Genomic DNA, 17,729 nt, shown 5'->3' with positions numbered 1-17,729 from the left:
CGGCATATGAACTAGAACATGTCGCTAGTGATTGCCGACCATGACGAACTAGTTCCAAGCGTGCGATGGTTTGTTTCGGCTTGTTTCAACGGTCATGGATAGCCTCACGCTAGCACATTATAGTGCTAGAATGCCTTGGCTCCCCCCTGCTGAGTGAACGCCGCAGCGCCATCGTTCTCCTCACCCCCATCAAGATGAAACAAATTTTTCGTACTCGGTGCCACCGGATAAGTACCCCTTGTGGGAATAGCGCCAAAAATCACTACCAACATCCACCGTCTTTGATTTCCAGGACGTCGGCAGACGTCAGCAGCCCCCCCCTGGCCTACACCCAGTGGAAAGATTCAATATATTATTCAGGGGGCATGCAAATTATGATCAGATTGATAGGAAATAATTCATTGGAGGTGAAGTTTCTCCGGACTAGCGCCAGCAGTGGAGTATTGGTGGCACATCGGTTCCAGCTCTGATGGAGCCCAGACTATCAAGCAGTGTCCAAGCTTCACTCGGCTTGACTGTTTATAAGAATGGTTCTATCTCATTTTTCGTCCTGGCTTCGAAGTTCTTGGTAACCTCTTTCTTTCTTTTCTATCCGTTCTTTATTCTATTCATTCTTTTCGATATTTCATTCTTTCAAAATGCGCAGCGCGCTTTTACTTTCATTCCTTCCCCTGGTCTTGGGATGCAATAATCCTGCCAGCCATGCTTGTGCTTCCGCATACACAGCATCCAGCTCTGAGGCTGCTGCTTTCTGTGCTACTTTCACCGCTAGCAAGGTGACTGCTACCACTGGTCTGCCCAGCTTTGCTTCAGCCTGTGACTTCAAGACCGGTCACTTGTCGAGTGCATGCAGTTGTCTCGACACAGCCTGGGCCACGGCTGCTGCCGGATCTGGTTCCACTGAGGGGGTGAGAGAATATCCATATTGATAGTCCGCAATTTGTGTCTTGTCTAACAATGCATTTTCTTTCTAGTCTAGCGCTGAGCCAACTACTGCCCCGGCGGCAGTCACCAGCACTGTCGCTAGTCCCTCCGTATCGACTAACACACCTGTCGAGACCAAGACGACCTTGGTAAAGACAACCAAAGCATCAACTCAATCTTCTTCAGTTGCTGTCCCGGAAACGACCCAAGCCCCTACAACTGTTTCCAGCAATGTCGCCGCTGCCTCTATTGCCTCGGATGCTTGCGTTGTGACTGAATACGCATCTATCTCTTCTGCCGTCAAGTCTTGCACCAACATCGTTCTTTCCAACATCTCTGCACCTCCTTCTAGCACTATTGATCTGCAGAGCCTCCAGACCGGTGCCACGGTCACCTTTGCTGGCACCACCGTAAGTGGTAAAAATATGCCGAACACCTCAAAATATGATCACTAACGCTTTCTTCGTGCTGTATAGACTTTCGGCGATACTTTCGACTCTGATTTTGATCCTATTGTTATTTCCGGAACTGATATTACCATCACTGGTACTTCTGACCACGTCATCGAGGGCAACGGTGCCGCCTACTGGGATGGTGAAGGCTCCAACGGCGGTCAAGACAAGTGAGTAATAAATTCGTGAGCGAGTGCAGGTAGCAGTTCTAACATACTATTACAGGCCGAACCACTTCATTGTAGTCAAGCATGTCTATAACTCCGAGATCACCGCCCTCAACATCAAGAACTGGCCTGTCCACTGCTTCTACATCAATGGTGTCCAGCACCTCACTGTTTCTGGTTTGACTCTGGACAACTCTGCTGGTGATGACCCTAATAGCGCTAGCGGTACCAAGGCAGCGGCTCACAACAGTGACGGTTTCGATATCTCTTCCAGTGACTACGTCACTCTAGAGAACATCTCCGTCTACAACCAGGATGACTGTGTTGCTGTCACCAGTGGAACCGAGATTACGGTTGACAACATCTACTGCTCCGGTGGTCACGGTCTCAGCATCGGGTCTATTGGTGGTAAGAGCAACAACACCGTGGACACTGTGACCTTCAAGAACTCCCAGGTCGTGAACAGCTCGAATGGATGCCGTATCAAGTCCAACTCTGAGACTACTGGCAGTGTGAGTTTTACGTCCCATTCTTCATAAATGCTGTTTCGTACAAAGAAGCTTGATGAAATGGAAAAGAAAACGTGCTAATTGATATCATCAACTAAACAGGTTAGCAACATCATTTACCAGAACATCACTGTCTCTGGAATCACCGACTACGGTATCGATATCCAACAGGATTATCTCAATGGCGGTCCTACCGGCGAACCTACTAATGGTGTGACTATCTCTGGAGTCACTTTTACTGATGTCACCGGTACCACCACCGATGATGCCAAGGACTACTATATTCTCTGTGGCTCGGATAGCTGCTCTGACTTTTCTTTCTCTGGTGTTTCTATCACTGGAGGTGGTGAGACTAGTAGCTGCAACTATCCTTCCAGTGGCTGCCCGTAAAGTTCTCCCTGTGCTGGACTTTGAAGGAGTATAATCCTGAGTTATAGATAAATTTTGAACTTTAAGAGGTTCGAGTTCAAACCTTCCAATCAACTTGCCATTGTTCCAAGTCTTCTTTGCCAGAGTAATACTAGAAGTAGCACTACTAGTACTACTAGTAGGGGTGATAGGAAGCCCTATGTTATACGGTCACACTGTTATGTCAATTATATCTCAATTATATCATCTACTTCCTCTATACTTCCTTTATACTCTATAGTAATCCGCATTTGTGGCCCGCTACACGTGACCACGCGTCGCCGCCGAAAGAAGGCCCGTTCGAGACGACGCATTCGACTTCCCTCAGGAAACCTTGATACTCCAGTACATCGTCAGGTTCGGTCTTTTGCTCCTATACCTGGCTAGAATTTCTGAAGAATTTATCTCTATTTCATCGGGTTCATCAGGTTCATCGGACTGGATTTCCCTTGGAAGCCTCACCCGCCGCTTTGCCGCTCGTGCTCAACCTTGCGCGTGCTGGTCGATCGCCACTAGATCGGGTAGATGCTCCTGGCACCCACCGCGGCGTCTCTGCACTCTCCCGTCTGTCCTCGCGGACATTCAGATCCTGACCGTTAACCTAGCGCATCCTCGGCTGCTCGACCTCGGACATTTCCGGTGTGTCTCGACAAGCGACAAGGCGCGAGAAGACCCTTTTGCATGTTTAGATCCTTTGCGCGGCCGCGTCATTTTACAATTGGCGCCTGGTCGCGTGCTGTGTGCGCCTTGGGGTTTCCCTGCATTTGACCGAAACTCCCCGCAAAGCCCCCTTTGCTTGACCATGAATGATATGTACAATGGGCCCTCCAGTCGCGGGGTTCCCCATGCGGAGGCCAGTGCGGATACCCTGGCGAACACCGCCGCATCACTTGCGACAGACTCGAGCCGCACGGGACAAGTTCAGGTTCCACGTTCACCCCAACCTCTTTCCTTGCAAGTGAATGGACTTGAGGCTGGGGTTTACAGTGGGAGAGATTCTAACGTCAGCTATGTCGAATCATCCGACCGTGGTAGTGAGACGTCCGACGGCCAGCGACCAGAACTACACTCTGCGAGTACCTTCACAGACTCCGCTCCCAGCCAACCATCCTCTTCACTAAACGACTCTAATCGGTCCATGGAACTCGATAAACCCTACTACATCAATGGCGATATTGCGATGGCGAATACAAATGAAGAAATAGCAACCTTGGAAGCATTGCATAATTTGAAGAAGACGAATGGAAATGGATTAATGAACGGCACCAACGGCGCAGTGAAATTGGAAAAACAGACCAATGGCTCTCTATCACCTCTGCGATCGTCAAACCTTTCCAACCTTCGTTCGAGTGCCGGTTCACGACATACACCGGGCCACAAAAGAACTGTTACCGGAGATGTTAAACACATTCCCACGTTGGCTGCACCTGCCAGCTCGGACGTCAATGGAGCACGTCGTCGGTCAAAAAGCACGGGTTCGCCAGCCCATGGAAGCAGAATTGCCCAAGTAAGGACCCTCTTTGAAGGCTCATGCCTGGGTGTTATTGACGTAAATAAGCTGTCCGTTCATATCCGCACACGACTATCATATGCAGCTGCAAAAATAGAAAAGTCACGGCAGTCACCGTCTAACACGGAACTAGCGCTGCGTGGACTCGAAAGCTTATCAACTTCAAATATTCCCTCGAGTGCGTTAGGCTCGACCCCGACATCAAACTCACAATCTAGTCAACGTCCATCATCAACCGATGCAACATCGAATCATCATACTCACCATAGATCGCATTCAGCAATCTCCTCTCCCGGAAAGCTCCTTCAGATTCCTAAACTGGCGCCTCCCGTCGATATCGTTGCGTCGAGTGGAGACACTCGACGACGGCGACCAAATCCCAACTGGGCCGCTCAACCATTCGATCGCAGCCCGTACGTTCGGCACCGACGCCATCACTCATATCAAGATCCCTCCTTCGCTCGACCATTCAATGGGTCACCAAGAGTTATGGGGCCAGGGACCCCGTCCATTCCGCCAACTAGTCGAACGCCTACATCATCTCAGAACGGGTATTACGGATTGCGAACTCAATCAGAGAACACTGCCATGGAGCAAGACGCAATTGAAACGTTGCTTTTCATGTCCAGCCCCGAGAACTCTGGGTATCGCTCTAGTCCTCGACCCCTACAACCGCCTACCACGCAACATAGTTTGAATGCATCGCTGTATGCCGACAATGAGAAGCACGGAACAGAAGCAGGAACCCAACACAGTCAAAGCCCACAAAGCGGCGAGTCTATCCACAGCCAAGATATGAAATCACGAAGTCTTGGATTGGGCTTGGAAGCTCACGCAGGGGATGAGATCGATCGCATTCTGGACCAGATGGACAGTGACAGCGAGGAAGATGCACGATACGCCTCACATCGTCTTGGGAAAAACCAGCATATTAGAAGGCATCATGGGCGAAGAAACTGAGCATTCGAACAAGATGTGTGTCTTATTCGAATAAACACCAGGTTTGTAATACATTGCATGGACATTTTGGCAAATACTTGGAGCTTGTTGCATTTGCATTCGTGACCTTTTGTGAGGGCTTGGCTTTGTTTACCCCATTCGATCATATTTCATGGTATTCAGGGGCTTGGATCATAGCTATGAAAAGCCTTCAACTCACTACCAATGGCATTACGAATTAATACATTATCATTGCTGATCCGGGTGCAACTCCGTAAATTTTCGACTCCCACGGCCCACAATAAGACCGGCCTGGATCTGTAACTTTGTACGGCAAGAACCACTCGTAATTTCCAGCTCTTCACTACTACTAATATATCAACTTGGGATGAATTTCTTGCATTTGACGATCCTCCGGGCACATTCTAGCAATCTAATCTAGTCTTTTCAATTGTATAACTATTTGGCCGATTTCGTTGCCTCCAATCGCAGGCAGAGAGAGTATTAGTCAATTAATTCAAATTGTGGCCTGAGGCATCAGTCACGTGGACGTGTTTCGTCGACCGCCAACGGCGTTGATGAACATGCCAACCATCAAAGAGATATCACAGCAAGGGCGGTTGGAGCATTTCATATGTTTGAAGCTCACTGAATAATCTCATATTGGCCGGTCGTGGACTTTAAAGGGTCGAGGCTCCCACCGAATGGGCATTTTGTGGTGATCGTCACCGGCAAAGGACCCTTGGATCTGCGAGTATCAAGTACCCCCCCGCATTTGATCGGTACATTGACGACCTGTTGGTAAGTAAGCATTGATTATATGTTGTGTACCCATGTTCTCTCACATGAGCTTCGAGGCTTTCGTGTTGGGCTTTTGTTTTACCTCCCCGCCATCGCCAGTTGCGCGACCACCATATTTACCCTCCCTTTGACCCAATTACTGTCCGCCGCTGCGGACTTGAACATCGAAATGTCTAACCTTGATCGCGAAATTCAGCTCTTGCGCGAAGATTCATCAATTTCGCTTTCCGATAGAGACCTTGTGCTTCGCTTGCTCCAAAATCCAGACCTTTTGCAGTTCTCCAGCACAGAGACGGTTCATAGGATCACCAGCCGCTTGTCTTTGCAACAGAACGAAGAGGCCTCTGCCTTTTTGGATACGCAATCATCACAACGGTATTTGATTCCTCTCTCGGCGTGTTTCAATCATGATTTACTCATCATTCTTCCAGAGCCTCTCTTACACGCTTCCAATTACCCGTCATTGGACCACGAGACTTCGGGCCTGGTGAGACTGCTGCACCAATCCAAGACCCCCAATCGGCTGTGATAAAACGCCGTTCTCGGGATCACAGCTTTCTAGACTCGAGTAGCCTGCTATCGGATTTGCTTGAACGTCTCGAAGGAGAAACACCCCTGACTATCGACCCGGGTACGACCCACGGACGCACCACGCCGCCCAGCCCTTCAATTTACAACAACAATCTAGGTGAGACAGAAACTTTCTTTCGTGACTCTTCCAGCTCGAGTACCCAGGACTCCCGAGCGCTACTCCCTGGTGTCAAGCTTCCCGGTCGCACCTTGAGCCAGTCTTACAGACAGGTGATTGATGACTTTCCTGCGGATGAATGCCCGAATGACAGCGATATTCCTGCACAGCTTTTGGAAATCATACCCCAAAGTCATCAACACGGGTTTCCTGCTTGCGAAAACATCACACAGGCTAATTCATCGAGCGTCCAGGACAGTGAAGGGGAAAAGACTACGCATCGGCGATCAATTGGGAATCGCCCCAGACCGCAAAGCACACATCGTTCTTTCTCTTCGCTCATCTCTTTGAGACGCTCTCCAACCAACCAAGGCCTCCAAATAGGAGTCACGAGGAGGTTCAAAACTCGCATTTCTCGATTCTTTAGGAAATTCAGATCTGGCCCATCCTAGAACACAGTACCCAGCACCTCTCTATTCTGTCTAGTCTAGTCTAGCGACTCAGACATACCGATACATCAAGATGGATTCACGCGCGTCAACTTTCTTAGACCCCTCCTCTGCCATAACAGCGATCACTAGGCATAAAGCCGAGGCGATCAAGCTGGCACGAGAGCAGGGGACTGCCGTCAGGGAAATGTGTCGTCGCGCAAAGACCGAGGTGCCACCATACGAATTTGAGGAATTGATCGGCAAGGGTGCCTATGGCCGAGTGTACAAAGGCCATGAAATACCTTCTGGTCGGCTGGTAGCAATTAAAGTCCTTGATATTGACTCTTTGGACTACAAGTCAAACCGTGACTACCGAGATGAGTCAATCAAGGATTTTATTCATGAGACCAAGGTGATGAAGCAAGTCAAAGACTCAGGCGCTAAGAATATCAACGAACTCATCGAAGCTATCTCCATCCATTCTCAGTTGTGGCTAGTCTGCGAGTACTGCCCCGGTGGCAGTGTGCGGACTTTGGTGAGCTCCATCCCCACCTTTGCCATGTAATGGGCCGCTGAATTAACGCTTGTTAGATGCGCGCAACCGGTGATAAACTCGAAGAGAATTACATCATTCCCATTGCGCGGGAACTTGCTGTTGGATTGCATGCTATTCACGAGGCTGGTATCATCCATCGTGACGTAAAAGGTAATTTGACACCCTGTGCAGTTAGTGCTAGACTTTCCCGCTGACAAATATAAGCTGCCAATATTCTCATCCACGAAGAAGGACGATTGGAGATCTGTGACTTTGGTGTAGCAGGTGTCTTGCAATCGCATCAGGATAAACGCTCTACGTGGATTGGAACGCCACACTGGATGCCCCCCGAGATGTTCTCCATGCGGGGGCAGGCGCACGAGTATGGCAACGAGGTAACTCATACCTCTCTTTGCTTCGACTTTGATTTGCTAATATATTCTAGATCGATGTGTGGGCATATGGCTGTACCTTAATCGAATTTGCCACAGGCAACCCTCCGAACTCGGGACTCCGCGAGCGAATGCAAATCGGACGTCAGCTTAATCGAAATACCCCCAAGCTTGACAGCGACGATTACAGTCAGGGACTGAAAGATCTTATTGCGTATGCGCTTGACTCCAATCCAGCCACTCGTCCAACGATGGCAGACATCTTGACACACCCCTACATTGCTGAAACAGAAGAGGACTACCCGACCCTCTCCGTCGCTGAGCTTGTTAGGAACTACTATCAGTGGTCACAACGGGGTGGGCAGCGAGTGTCTCTATTTCACCCTGGAGGTGCAGCAGCGGCAGAACTCCCAGGAGCCGAAGAAACCGACGAGGATTGGAGTTTCAGCACGACGGATGGATTTGAACGAAGATTCTCTGTCATTGATCTGGATCAAATCGCCGCTTCCCTTGCCGAGATGGAAGAAGCGATCAGCCCGACAACCCCAGCACCCGACAGTGATCTCGGTGACGAGTTCAATGAAGCCGACCTGAATCCTGAGGATAAAGCCAATTTCGACGAGCGAGTCCGCCGTGGTGCAGAAGCTATGGAAGGACTTTTTAACGAGGATATGCCAAGCTACACGTACGAGACTAAGCGCGATTTCGTTCCTATCCAACCCAGCCCCCCGCCTTCCGACCTCCCTCTCCGCACCGAGACGGATCGATCATCGGTCACATCCACTTTTATTGACATCGATATTGGTTCCTTCGACTCCTCCCATTATGCGGCCGGTACACCGGCCGCGCAGCCTTTCCAGCTTGCTGATGCGGACACCATTCGCGCAAATCGGTCTAGTATCCGCATTCCTCGTGGATCTAATGATTCTAGTTCCCAGTCTTCCAACAGTGATATCGATATAAACGAATCTCAGGATGAGGGGTTCAAACCCTCAGGCCCACGACCTCCCACGATGGACTGGAAATTTCCTTCATTCTCCATGGCCCCGCCTGAGGATGGTGAACCCGAAGCTGAGCCCGCCGAGGCCGAGGGCCAAAAAGATGAGCCAGCCGCTGAACCCACCCAAGAAGAAAACTTTACAGACGAGAAACGTGCTACCATGGAATGGACTTTCCCTGTCATGGGGTCTCAACCCGAGGCTATGCCTGCAATCGATGAACAAGTGAGCACCGATACTGATCGCCACGATACCGTGAGAGCACCCGTGCTTGGTTTGCAAAGACAACCTACGCACTCACCCGCAATTTCTCGCCCGTCAACCTCCGCCTCGAACAACTCGAGCATGTCCGACTCTGATTATGATCCATTCCGCTTTGATCGACCAACAACCCCAAAAGCTTCATCGCAATCCACTTCATTCGACCCGAAATTCCCAAGCTTGGTCGATAACGCCTCCGATGATGACTCCACCAGGGCCCTTAATGATTCTGTCGGGATTCTTGATGGGCCTGGACCTGATGAAGAGGAAGAGGAAGAGGTCCAAGAGGAGTCCCATCAAACGTGGCATGAAGAAACGGATATCATATCTTTGGATGACTTGCCGCTGCCCACTGCCATCCCGGTGCCTGACAGGCCCAACGACATGCCCACCGAGGAATCTGAGCCAGGATCACCTGTCATCGAGGAGCCCTTGCAGACCGCTCGTCGTCGAAACAATATCTCCTCGTTTCCTACGCCATTAATCATCGACAGTGATGCCGGTATATCGTTTCCAACCCTGATTCCCCCCAATGCCGACAGTTTGATGGAAAGTGCCGATGATGCAACGGTTACAGCTGAGCTGGATCGTTTGCTGGGTGACTTTTTGGGTGCCCTTTCAGCAACAGCAAAGGCTTTCTCAAGGGCTGACGATGAGCCGAAAGGGGATGGTGTCGCTCACCACGTTGCCGATGCAGTCCCATAGTCTCAAACCTGACGAGCCTTTCTCTTGGTACTTGATTTTGGATTCATTGGAGCTTAACAAAGCATACCAAGTTCTTGATCTTCACTTAGAGCTTTATTTCTGCATGATTATCGCCTACACATTCGCTCATTGCGCGCGTCTATGAGTTATCATAATGATACAACATATTTTACAGAATAAAAGAAAGTGATGTTTTGTTCTTATTACCGATTTCGATCAATTTGAATTAGTTTATTGAAGTGTTCAGATTAATACAAGAACAATGAATGAAGTCTCAGGTCAAGTACTAGTGAGTACCCAAGGTCACCCCAAGGCAAGTACGGCAGTCGGAGGCAGACAACCCACAACCACATTTCTTTTTGCTCTCCTCTCCTATCTTCTTCCTCCCTCCTCAAGTCTTTTTTTTGTTTCTCATTATTTTAAATAATAGCTCCCCGCTCATTGCCATCATGCTGGGAGGGTTCTCTAGCAAGAATTCGTCAGCGTCCTTCGCCCCCCGGCTGGTTCTAGCCCTACCTCGGACGCACAAGGAATGGAATGACGCGCTTACAGAGGTCAAAGGCCTATATCTTCAGAAGCAGTATAAACAGTGTGCTACGCGGGCCAGGTATTTTCTCAGCCCTCCAAGTCCACCGGTATGTTCCCGATTCTACTTCAGCCCTTGCAACCTTTTTGAAGCGGAGATCCCCAATTGACGAGCCATGCCACAGATCGAGCCCATCCACCAAGTCTTCCTCAATTTCTACGCCGCTATATCTTACGAGCTACTCGGACAGGCAGCCCACCTCTATTCGAGAACGAAGGTTTCTTTCTTGAATGCGGCGCTAGATTGCTTTGCCAATTGCGGTGCTGTTTTACCGGAACCAATGCCTCTGCCGAAGCGCCCTACGATTGAGAAAACACCTCCCCCTCCAAGTCCACCTGTATACTATCCTTCGACACCTCGGACACCTAGACGCAGTCTACTTGCATTTGATGGGGGGCTCTTCCAGTCACCGCGGCGTGATTCTCTCGTTCGAAGTATCACACGACTGATCGACATCTCTCTTTGGGATTTGGAGGAAGACGACCCGTTCATTTCGGATGATGAGAAAGGCCTCGAGAACAAATTCAAGCTGTCTCTCTCTCCGCTCGCAAGGAAGACAGCGACAAAGGCCGAAAGGGATCGTCTCTTCCGAGTCATGCTCTCCCCGACCAGAACACCGGCAGCCAAGATCAAAGAGCCACTGAAGAGAAATACTACCGCCAATCTTATACCCTCCCCCCTGCGTGTCCGCAAACCCTCAGAAGGGTCAGGGCCTCGCTTGGCCAAACCAAAATTCGTCGAAACCCCCAGCAGCGGCGGCAGTTCTCCGAAATCCCAGAGCAGAAGCTCGAATAGACCTCGCCCTCCACCCTTGCCTTTGAGAATCATCCCAGCCACAGAACTAAATATTGACTCTCAAAAATGCGATATACGAGGTCTCCCCGCCAGAAATACGAAACGCCCACCCTCCAGCGGCATAAACAATGTTCAAACTCCGCGAAAGACCACCGCGCCTGCGAAACCGACGGAAGAAATGACACCAGCGCGCGTGGCACAAATCATTCGATATAACCGCGACATTGAGACTCTGCACTCCCAAATAACAATCAACATAAATTCGATACAGCAGCACGTGGATCACGTCTTGGATATTCAACGCACCCGTCGATCTCATCAGATGCAGCGCTCCATCTCATTCTGGAGCTTTGACCCCATCAAGTCTGGGAACGACGACGAAGAGGAGGAGGGACTTGGCGCGGGTAAAGATAGGGAGCCGATTCTGGACGAATTCGGCAATTTCTTGGTGAAGGAGACGAAGGCGCAGCGGATTGCTCGTCTGCGGTCGGAGGGGTGGGAGACTGTTGGACTGCGTTCGCCACGGAGTACATGGAAGGGATCGCGGTATTATCAGGAATTTTGCGCTATGGTTCTGAATGAGATGTACCTGGATCGGTGAGATGGGGGTAGTAGAATTATGGAATGGAATGGGATGTTTTCGATGAGTGAGTCGAGGGTTGGGGTATTTGAAATGATTTAATTTGTCTTCTATTTCTGTTTTAATCTTTCTTTTCTTTCTTTGTTCTTCTATTTTTATTTTTATCTTTATTTTTCGGAGAATTCTTCTCTGATCGGCGGATCTGCAATGTACAGATGGGGTTACATGAAGCTTATTCCGATGATTTCGATTCATGAATGATGATATCCAGTATACAATATTCCGAATAGCTGATTCTAACTTGGATGGGTGAACAATCCTTGACGTTATCAAACGATTGAAGACCTCTGGACCGACCATTCCATGGCGTAGAAGCAGTAGAATATTATCACAGCCCTTTGCTCAACACAGACCCAAAGCTCTGACCCATTCCACCTTTTCCGAAAATACCCCCGAGTTGATTTCCCAGTTGGTCCTGGATCTTGGAGAGATTCTCATCCTCGGTGAGCTTCTTCGCGGTCAGGCTTTCTAGATGGATGGACATGGTATCAGTAAAGGGAAATATCCGAGAGATAAAGAACAGAACAGAACACAGGAAATGGAAACATACTTTTCAAGCCATAGGAAACCTTTGTCTCGCCCATTTGATCGAGCAGGATTTCTTGCAGTCTCTTCTGGTAGGGGTCCAACGTGCCGGAAACCCATGCGGCTACTAGAGCCAGCTGGGAGACGAGATAAAGAATGAAGTAGAACATTTTACTTTGATTCTATTATGAGAAGGTGTGATGAGTCTGAGTCTCAGTATTCTTTGTCTTTACTAGGACTCCAGGGCTGGTTGTAGTTAATTATTTATACATACAAACTGGATCAAGCCTATGACGTCCTAGGCGTGGGATATGACGCTGCGTGCAACATAATCTCGGCGTGGTGGGGTCTACTGTCTACCTACCGTACAAATCAGGGGATTCGGAAATAAATTAAATTGGATTTGATTGAGGACAGTACATAAGTAATAGTAATCCTAAAAGTTGGGAGATTGTAATGGCTCTTTTCGAGTGTTCAAGATATATAAGGTATTCCCATAGCTCAAGTGGGTTGTATACAAGCGATTATCGCATGTTTATGTAGTAAATTGGTGGGCTAGGCTTCCACTTACTAGTCACTGTGTATTCTGTCTGATTGGATGCTATTTTAGAAAGACTGTGGATCATAATTAACTACTAGTAGTAGACCGCTCTGTGGTTGTGCCATGGTCTAGAACTAGTGTTTCATGGACTCCGCGACCGATGAGTGCCCCTGGGGATTGAATGAAATGGATAGAATACCTAGGTACCTAGATAGGTAGCAACCTTGCGAGGCGTAAACGAAAAGGTAAATTGAGAACCAATGGAAGAAAGCCAATAATCAATAATGTATAGCATACTACGTAGTAATGTATAGGGCAGCGCTAGGCGGAACCACCTTGACCCGATGCAGTCAATCCCAGCGATCGGACTCCAGGTCAAGCCAACATGGCCAATGAAGATGGCTGATCCAATCGATTATACTCCGTCTGTACACAGATACTAGTTTAGCCCCCAAATGTACATTCAGCTGTGGCGGTGCGACCGTTGTGTGGTCCGTTGAAGGTACTCCGTAATCAGCCCCCAAATCGCAAGATTCCAGCTATCGTTAGAATTCAGGAGTTTATTATTTCAAGTTGAGTCTGTTCCCTTTATTCCCTCCTATTCCCTCCTCTTCAATATATCTCTACTATGAACGGCGAACAGTGCTAGATACCTAATACCTAGGTACTAATAGTATTCCCCTGAGACCACTGGCAGGCGTCAGCCGCACCCACTTTCACTTTCTGTTGTTCCCAACTCCTCCTTCCCCCCCCCCGCTAGCCCCTCAAGGCTGAAATTTGTCTTCCTCCACTAACATCCCATCTCCGCTAGATATACCTCCACTCGCGCCAGGACTGCTTCTCTTCCTCTTACTCCTGCTCCTCCTCCCACTCTCCGGCTCCCTATTTCAATCCTCTCAACTTCGACCTCCCCCCCCCCTCTCCGCTGCGGGGTTCAATAGCCCGCTTTTGCTACCTGACAACGGGTCCCCTGCCCCCCCCCAGGATAAGCCTGTCGCACTCCGATTCCAATCGACTTGGCTATAGGCAGCCCTTTTTTCACACACAATGAGTTGTGAGTCAATCTTATATACATTGGTTTCGGGCTTTGTTGCTTCCCGACTGTGAGCGGCCGCGTGGTTCACCCTGCGCACCTTTTGATTCGAGCCCAGTGCTGCTGGTCTCGGCCTGCATTGCGCCTCTACCATGTGGAATTTATGTTTAGTCGGGATCGCGACCTTTGTTTTTGTCAAGTTCTTTGCTGTCGCGAGCTTCCTGGCCGATCTTGTTTTTGCTCTCTACACTATTTATTGCGATGGTCTGCCTCTGCTTCTTCTGTTTCTTGACATCCACGTCTATACCTACTTCGCCCTGCTCTGGCCCAGATCTTTCCCCCATTGACTTCAGCTCTACAAGTATTTATTGCTCCATTTACTGACGTCTTTCGAATCTTACAGTCGCAAATATGCTCAACAAGCTGTCTGGACAGCCGGAGAGCTACGAGAAGAAGTACGATTCGTCCCAGTCCCGCATTGACTCGATTGATACATTGTCTGCATATACTAATGCTTTATATTTGTTTCCTCTAGGGCTCTCTACAAATTTGGACGCACTCTAGGTGCTGGTACATACGGAATTGTCCGCGAGGCGGAGTCGACTTCGGGCGATAAGGTTGCGGTCAAAATCATCCTCAAGAAAAATGTCCGCGGAAATGAGGGCATGGTCTATGATGAGCTGGAGATGTTGCAAAAGCTAAAGCACCCCCATATTGTCTCTTTTGTGGACTGGTTTGAGTCCAAAGTGAGTCTCAATTCAACTTTGGCTGGGGTGAATTCAGAGTTTAACCAACGGCCAAACAGGACAAATTCTATATCGTCACACAACTAGCAACCGGCGGAGAGCTGTTCGACCGCATTTGCGACTACGGAAAGTTCACAGAGAAGGATGCTTCACAGACAATTCGCCAAGTGCTTGACGCTGTCAACTACCTGCACCACCGAAACATCGTCCACCGAGGTCAGATCAACCCCTTCAACACATTCTATACCTTCATCATATCTGTTGCAGTCTTACTAACCATCCTACCAGACTTGAAACCCGAGAACCTCCTCTACCTCACCCGCTCCGCCGACTCGGAATTGGTCCTAGCTGATTTCGGTATCGCCAAAATGCTGGAGAACCCTACTGAAGTTCTCACCAGCATGGCAGGCTCCTTCGGCTACGCTGCACCTGAAGTCATGCTCAAGCAGGGACACGGAAAGGCTGTCGATATGTGGTCGCTGGGTGTCATTACCTACACCCTTCTCTGCGGTTATTCTCCATTCCGCGCTGAGAACTTGACAGATCTGATTGAGGAATGCCGAGGAGGCCGTATCATTTTCCACGAGCGATACTGGAAGGATGTTTCTCAGGACGCGAAGGACTTTATTCTTACCCTTCTGCAACCGGATCCCAGCAAGCGCGTCACCTCCGACGAGGCCCTCAAGCACATGTGGTTGACCGGAGAATCCGCCAGCGACCGCGACTTGCTGCCCGAGATCCGCACCTACATTGCGCGCGCCCGTCTTCGTCGTGGTATCGAGATCGTCAAGCTCGCCAACCGGATTGAGGCTCTCAAGATGCACGAAGAAGATGGCGAGAGCGCCGATGATATTCCAAGCCCCGTCGCCATGGCCGAATCTGCTGAAGAGGATTCATCGGCCAACGGGGATTCTTCTACAACTCCTACCACCAAGAAGCGCAGCCTGAGCAAGGTTGCTCGTGGTGCTATCTTCCGCGAGGTGGTTCTGGCCAAGGTTCGCGAAGCCAAGGACAATGAGGAGCGAGAGAAGGTTGAGCGTGAGGCACGTGAAAAAGCTGCGCATCATTAAGATGGTATCTTTTGGCGATTCTTTTCTTTTCTTCTCTTTTCTAATCTCTGTTTGTCTCTGTCTCTGTTATTGCTGTGTTGATGACTTTCAATGCTGGTTTCATGAGTTGTAGTTTGCTGTCATTCTGGATATAGTTTTTGATTCCCCAAGGTCAATACAGTCTGCATATAATCTGTCGAGGTGATCACGACAGATTACTTTCAAGCTCACCATGCGCAATAAATCTTTCCAATACAATAAATCTTTCTAATAGTACCCTACCCTAGTAGACTACTACTAGTAGCCACTAAAAAGTATGACACTCTCTGGTCCGAATGACGACCCCGGGATATCGATCACGTGAGTCTTATCATCCCCGCCAACCGCAAAGAACTTTGGAACTTCCCCCAGCTCAAGGCACGTCTTTGTACCCCTTCATCTCTTTCTACTTTCCCCCTTTCAACGTTATCCTACCGAAACTTCATCCAGGGTCCCATCTTCCACCTAGAGACCAAAGATACACCGAACACCCTACCAACCCCCGTGGGTTCTATCCTTCTTTCGACCCCACCCAGCGGGTGTCCGTTACCTTATCAGCAAAGTACATTATCACATCGTCGACTAAAGTGAAACACAATGGCGAGTTCTTTCGCCAGCAAGCGTCTGAGCAAGGTATGCTTGTGTTTCTCACGCTGGACTCTTCAATTCCGGCTCTCCTTAACTCGATTGAACTTTGCTGACCAGGAACTTCGTTCACACAGGAGCTCATCAAGGTATGACGCTATCCACATAGCGCCCCTATAAACCTTCTTCTTCCTCTACCTAAATCGAACGATGTGAACTCAAAACTTTACAACACTTTTTCTGACACCCTCTATTCTCACCAGATGCAAGACCATGTCCCACCGGGGATCACCATCGTCAAGTCAGACAGTCTTGAAGAATGGCAAATGGATATTAAAGTTCTCGATGAAAACCCTCTCTACAAGGGCCACACCTACCGACTCAAATTCACCTTCAATAACAAATACCCAATCGGTACATCTATCACACCCTCCGCCCTATCCTTCTTTTCCTCCAACTAATGACAATGCAATTACAGAGCCTCCCGAGGTCCAATTCATGGATCTTCCTACGACATCCGAAACACCCCGCCCGATCCCCATGCACCCGCACATCTACAGCAATGGAATCATATGCCTTGATCTGCTCAGCACGATCGGCTGGTCTCCTGTTCAGACCGTGGAAAGCGTCTGCATGAGTCTGCAGAGCATGCTCACGGCCAACACCCGCGACGAACGCCCGCCAGGCGACAGCGAATTCGTCGCCTACAATCGCCGCCGAATTCGAGACATCCCCTTTGTCTACGAAGACGATAATGTTTAAGCAGCTCCAGAGGCTTAGCACAGTAAGTCAATGACTACTGACCAGTCTTGAGCCAACATTCGGTGAATCGTCTTCAAAAGGGCTTCGTTAGCATCCGGGAGAGACTCCTCAGAATCTCTTAGAATCGGTCACTTCTATTTCTTACATATCTTCTGGCCTTGCATTACTGGCGCTGGTTTATCTGCGGTCGATCATTTAGTCGAGTCGGTGGGAGGGTTATGACGGCGTCAAGGTTGAAATTTACATCACTCAGCGAATTACATTTTTATCTGAAATCTACTCTTTCTTTCGAATATTTCATCGTTGTAGAATTTATAACGTTGAATAGCGAGTACCAACAAAGACATTTTTGGTGTATATAGTAGGAGTAGTAGATAATCATTTAGATACTAGTAGTCTTTATGGGAGTGAAGTTGCCGTCTGCTACAAAGATATCAATATACTAAATGGAAACCTTCCAAGGTTGGAAGACTAGAGAAAGCTATGGACCAGAAAGAATTCGGAGACAGCTTCCCTTTCAAGCTTGGAAATTACCTAGGTATCGATCCGCCTTCCCCGCTAATTTGACTCGATAGGACAAGAATCCTTCGGTTTGATTCGCCAGGTCGCTTGGACTCCCAAACTAGGTGCTGTGGGACCCGTCAACGGGCCAAAGTGTACGGTATATAACACAGAAGCAATCTGTGGGCAATTTGCAATTCAACGTGA

At 49.1% G+C, this 17,729-nt stretch overlaps 7 protein-coding genes across 7 annotated transcripts; 6 read left to right on the top strand and 1 right to left on the bottom strand.

Moving 5' to 3' along the window:
* Nucleotides 1–638: 638 nt before the first annotated feature.
* N7533_005606 (glycoside hydrolase family 28 protein) lies at nucleotides 639–2,442 on the top strand (the record flags this gene model as incomplete). The annotated part of the gene is made up of 5 exons (XM_057102256.1): nucleotides 639–908; nucleotides 975–1,334; nucleotides 1,401–1,546; nucleotides 1,602–2,055; nucleotides 2,155–2,442. The coding sequence occupies 5 exons, from the start codon at nucleotides 639–641 to the stop codon at nucleotides 2,440–2,442; spliced, it is 1,518 nt and encodes a 505-aa protein (XP_056961886.1).
* Nucleotides 2,443–3,262: 820 nt separating this feature from the next.
* On the top strand, nucleotides 3,263–4,930 carry N7533_005605 (uncharacterized protein; the record flags this gene model as incomplete). Its single annotated transcript, XM_057102255.1, has 1 exon — nucleotides 3,263–4,930. The coding sequence occupies one exon, from the start codon at nucleotides 3,263–3,265 to the stop codon at nucleotides 4,928–4,930; it is 1,668 nt and encodes a 555-aa protein (XP_056961885.1).
* Nucleotides 4,931–5,879: 949 nt separating this feature from the next.
* N7533_005604 (putative serine/threonine protein kinase) lies at nucleotides 5,880–9,720 on the top strand (the record flags this gene model as incomplete). The annotated part of the gene is made up of 6 exons (XM_057102254.1): nucleotides 5,880–6,085; nucleotides 6,142–6,656; nucleotides 6,895–7,364; nucleotides 7,421–7,535; nucleotides 7,590–7,759; nucleotides 7,810–9,720. 6 exons carry the CDS (start codon nucleotides 5,880–5,882, stop codon nucleotides 9,718–9,720), a joined length of 3,387 nt encoding a protein of 1,128 aa, XP_056961884.1.
* Nucleotides 9,721–10,421: 701 nt separating this feature from the next.
* Nucleotides 10,422–11,702, top strand: N7533_005603 (uncharacterized protein; the record flags this gene model as incomplete). Its single annotated transcript, XM_057102253.1, has 1 exon — nucleotides 10,422–11,702. One exon carries the CDS (start codon nucleotides 10,422–10,424, stop codon nucleotides 11,700–11,702), a length of 1,281 nt encoding a protein of 426 aa, XP_056961883.1.
* A 367-nt stretch (nucleotides 11,703–12,069) lies between these two features.
* N7533_005602 (uncharacterized protein) lies at nucleotides 12,070–12,436 on the bottom strand (the record flags this gene model as incomplete). The annotated part of the gene is made up of 2 exons (XM_057102252.1): nucleotides 12,070–12,209; nucleotides 12,292–12,436. The coding sequence occupies 2 exons, from the start codon at nucleotides 12,434–12,436 to the stop codon at nucleotides 12,070–12,072; spliced, it is 285 nt and encodes a 94-aa protein (XP_056961882.1).
* A 1,815-nt stretch (nucleotides 12,437–14,251) lies between these two features.
* On the top strand, nucleotides 14,252–15,656 carry N7533_005601 (serine/threonine-protein kinase; the record flags this gene model as incomplete). Its single annotated transcript, XM_057102251.1, has 3 exons — nucleotides 14,252–14,295; nucleotides 14,376–14,586; nucleotides 14,646–15,656. 3 exons carry the CDS (start codon nucleotides 14,252–14,254, stop codon nucleotides 15,654–15,656), a joined length of 1,266 nt encoding a protein of 421 aa, XP_056961881.1.
* Nucleotides 15,657–16,522: 866 nt separating this feature from the next.
* N7533_005600 (ubiquitin-conjugating enzyme E2) lies at nucleotides 16,523–17,021 on the top strand (the record flags this gene model as incomplete). Its single annotated transcript, XM_057102250.1, has 2 exons — nucleotides 16,523–16,673; nucleotides 16,738–17,021. 2 exons carry the CDS (start codon nucleotides 16,523–16,525, stop codon nucleotides 17,019–17,021), a joined length of 435 nt encoding a protein of 144 aa, XP_056961880.1.
* Between the last annotated feature and the right edge of the window lie 708 nt (nucleotides 17,022–17,729).

This window comes from Penicillium manginii, assembly GCF_028828005.1.
Source record: "Penicillium manginii strain IBT 31320 chromosome Unknown utg000004l:1.0-7231830.0:1.0-7236170.0, whole genome shotgun sequence".
In the NCBI taxonomy this organism is placed as follows: Eukaryota; Fungi; Ascomycota; class Eurotiomycetes; order Eurotiales; family Aspergillaceae; genus Penicillium; species Penicillium manginii.
This window is presented reverse-complemented; position numbering and strand designations above follow the sequence as displayed.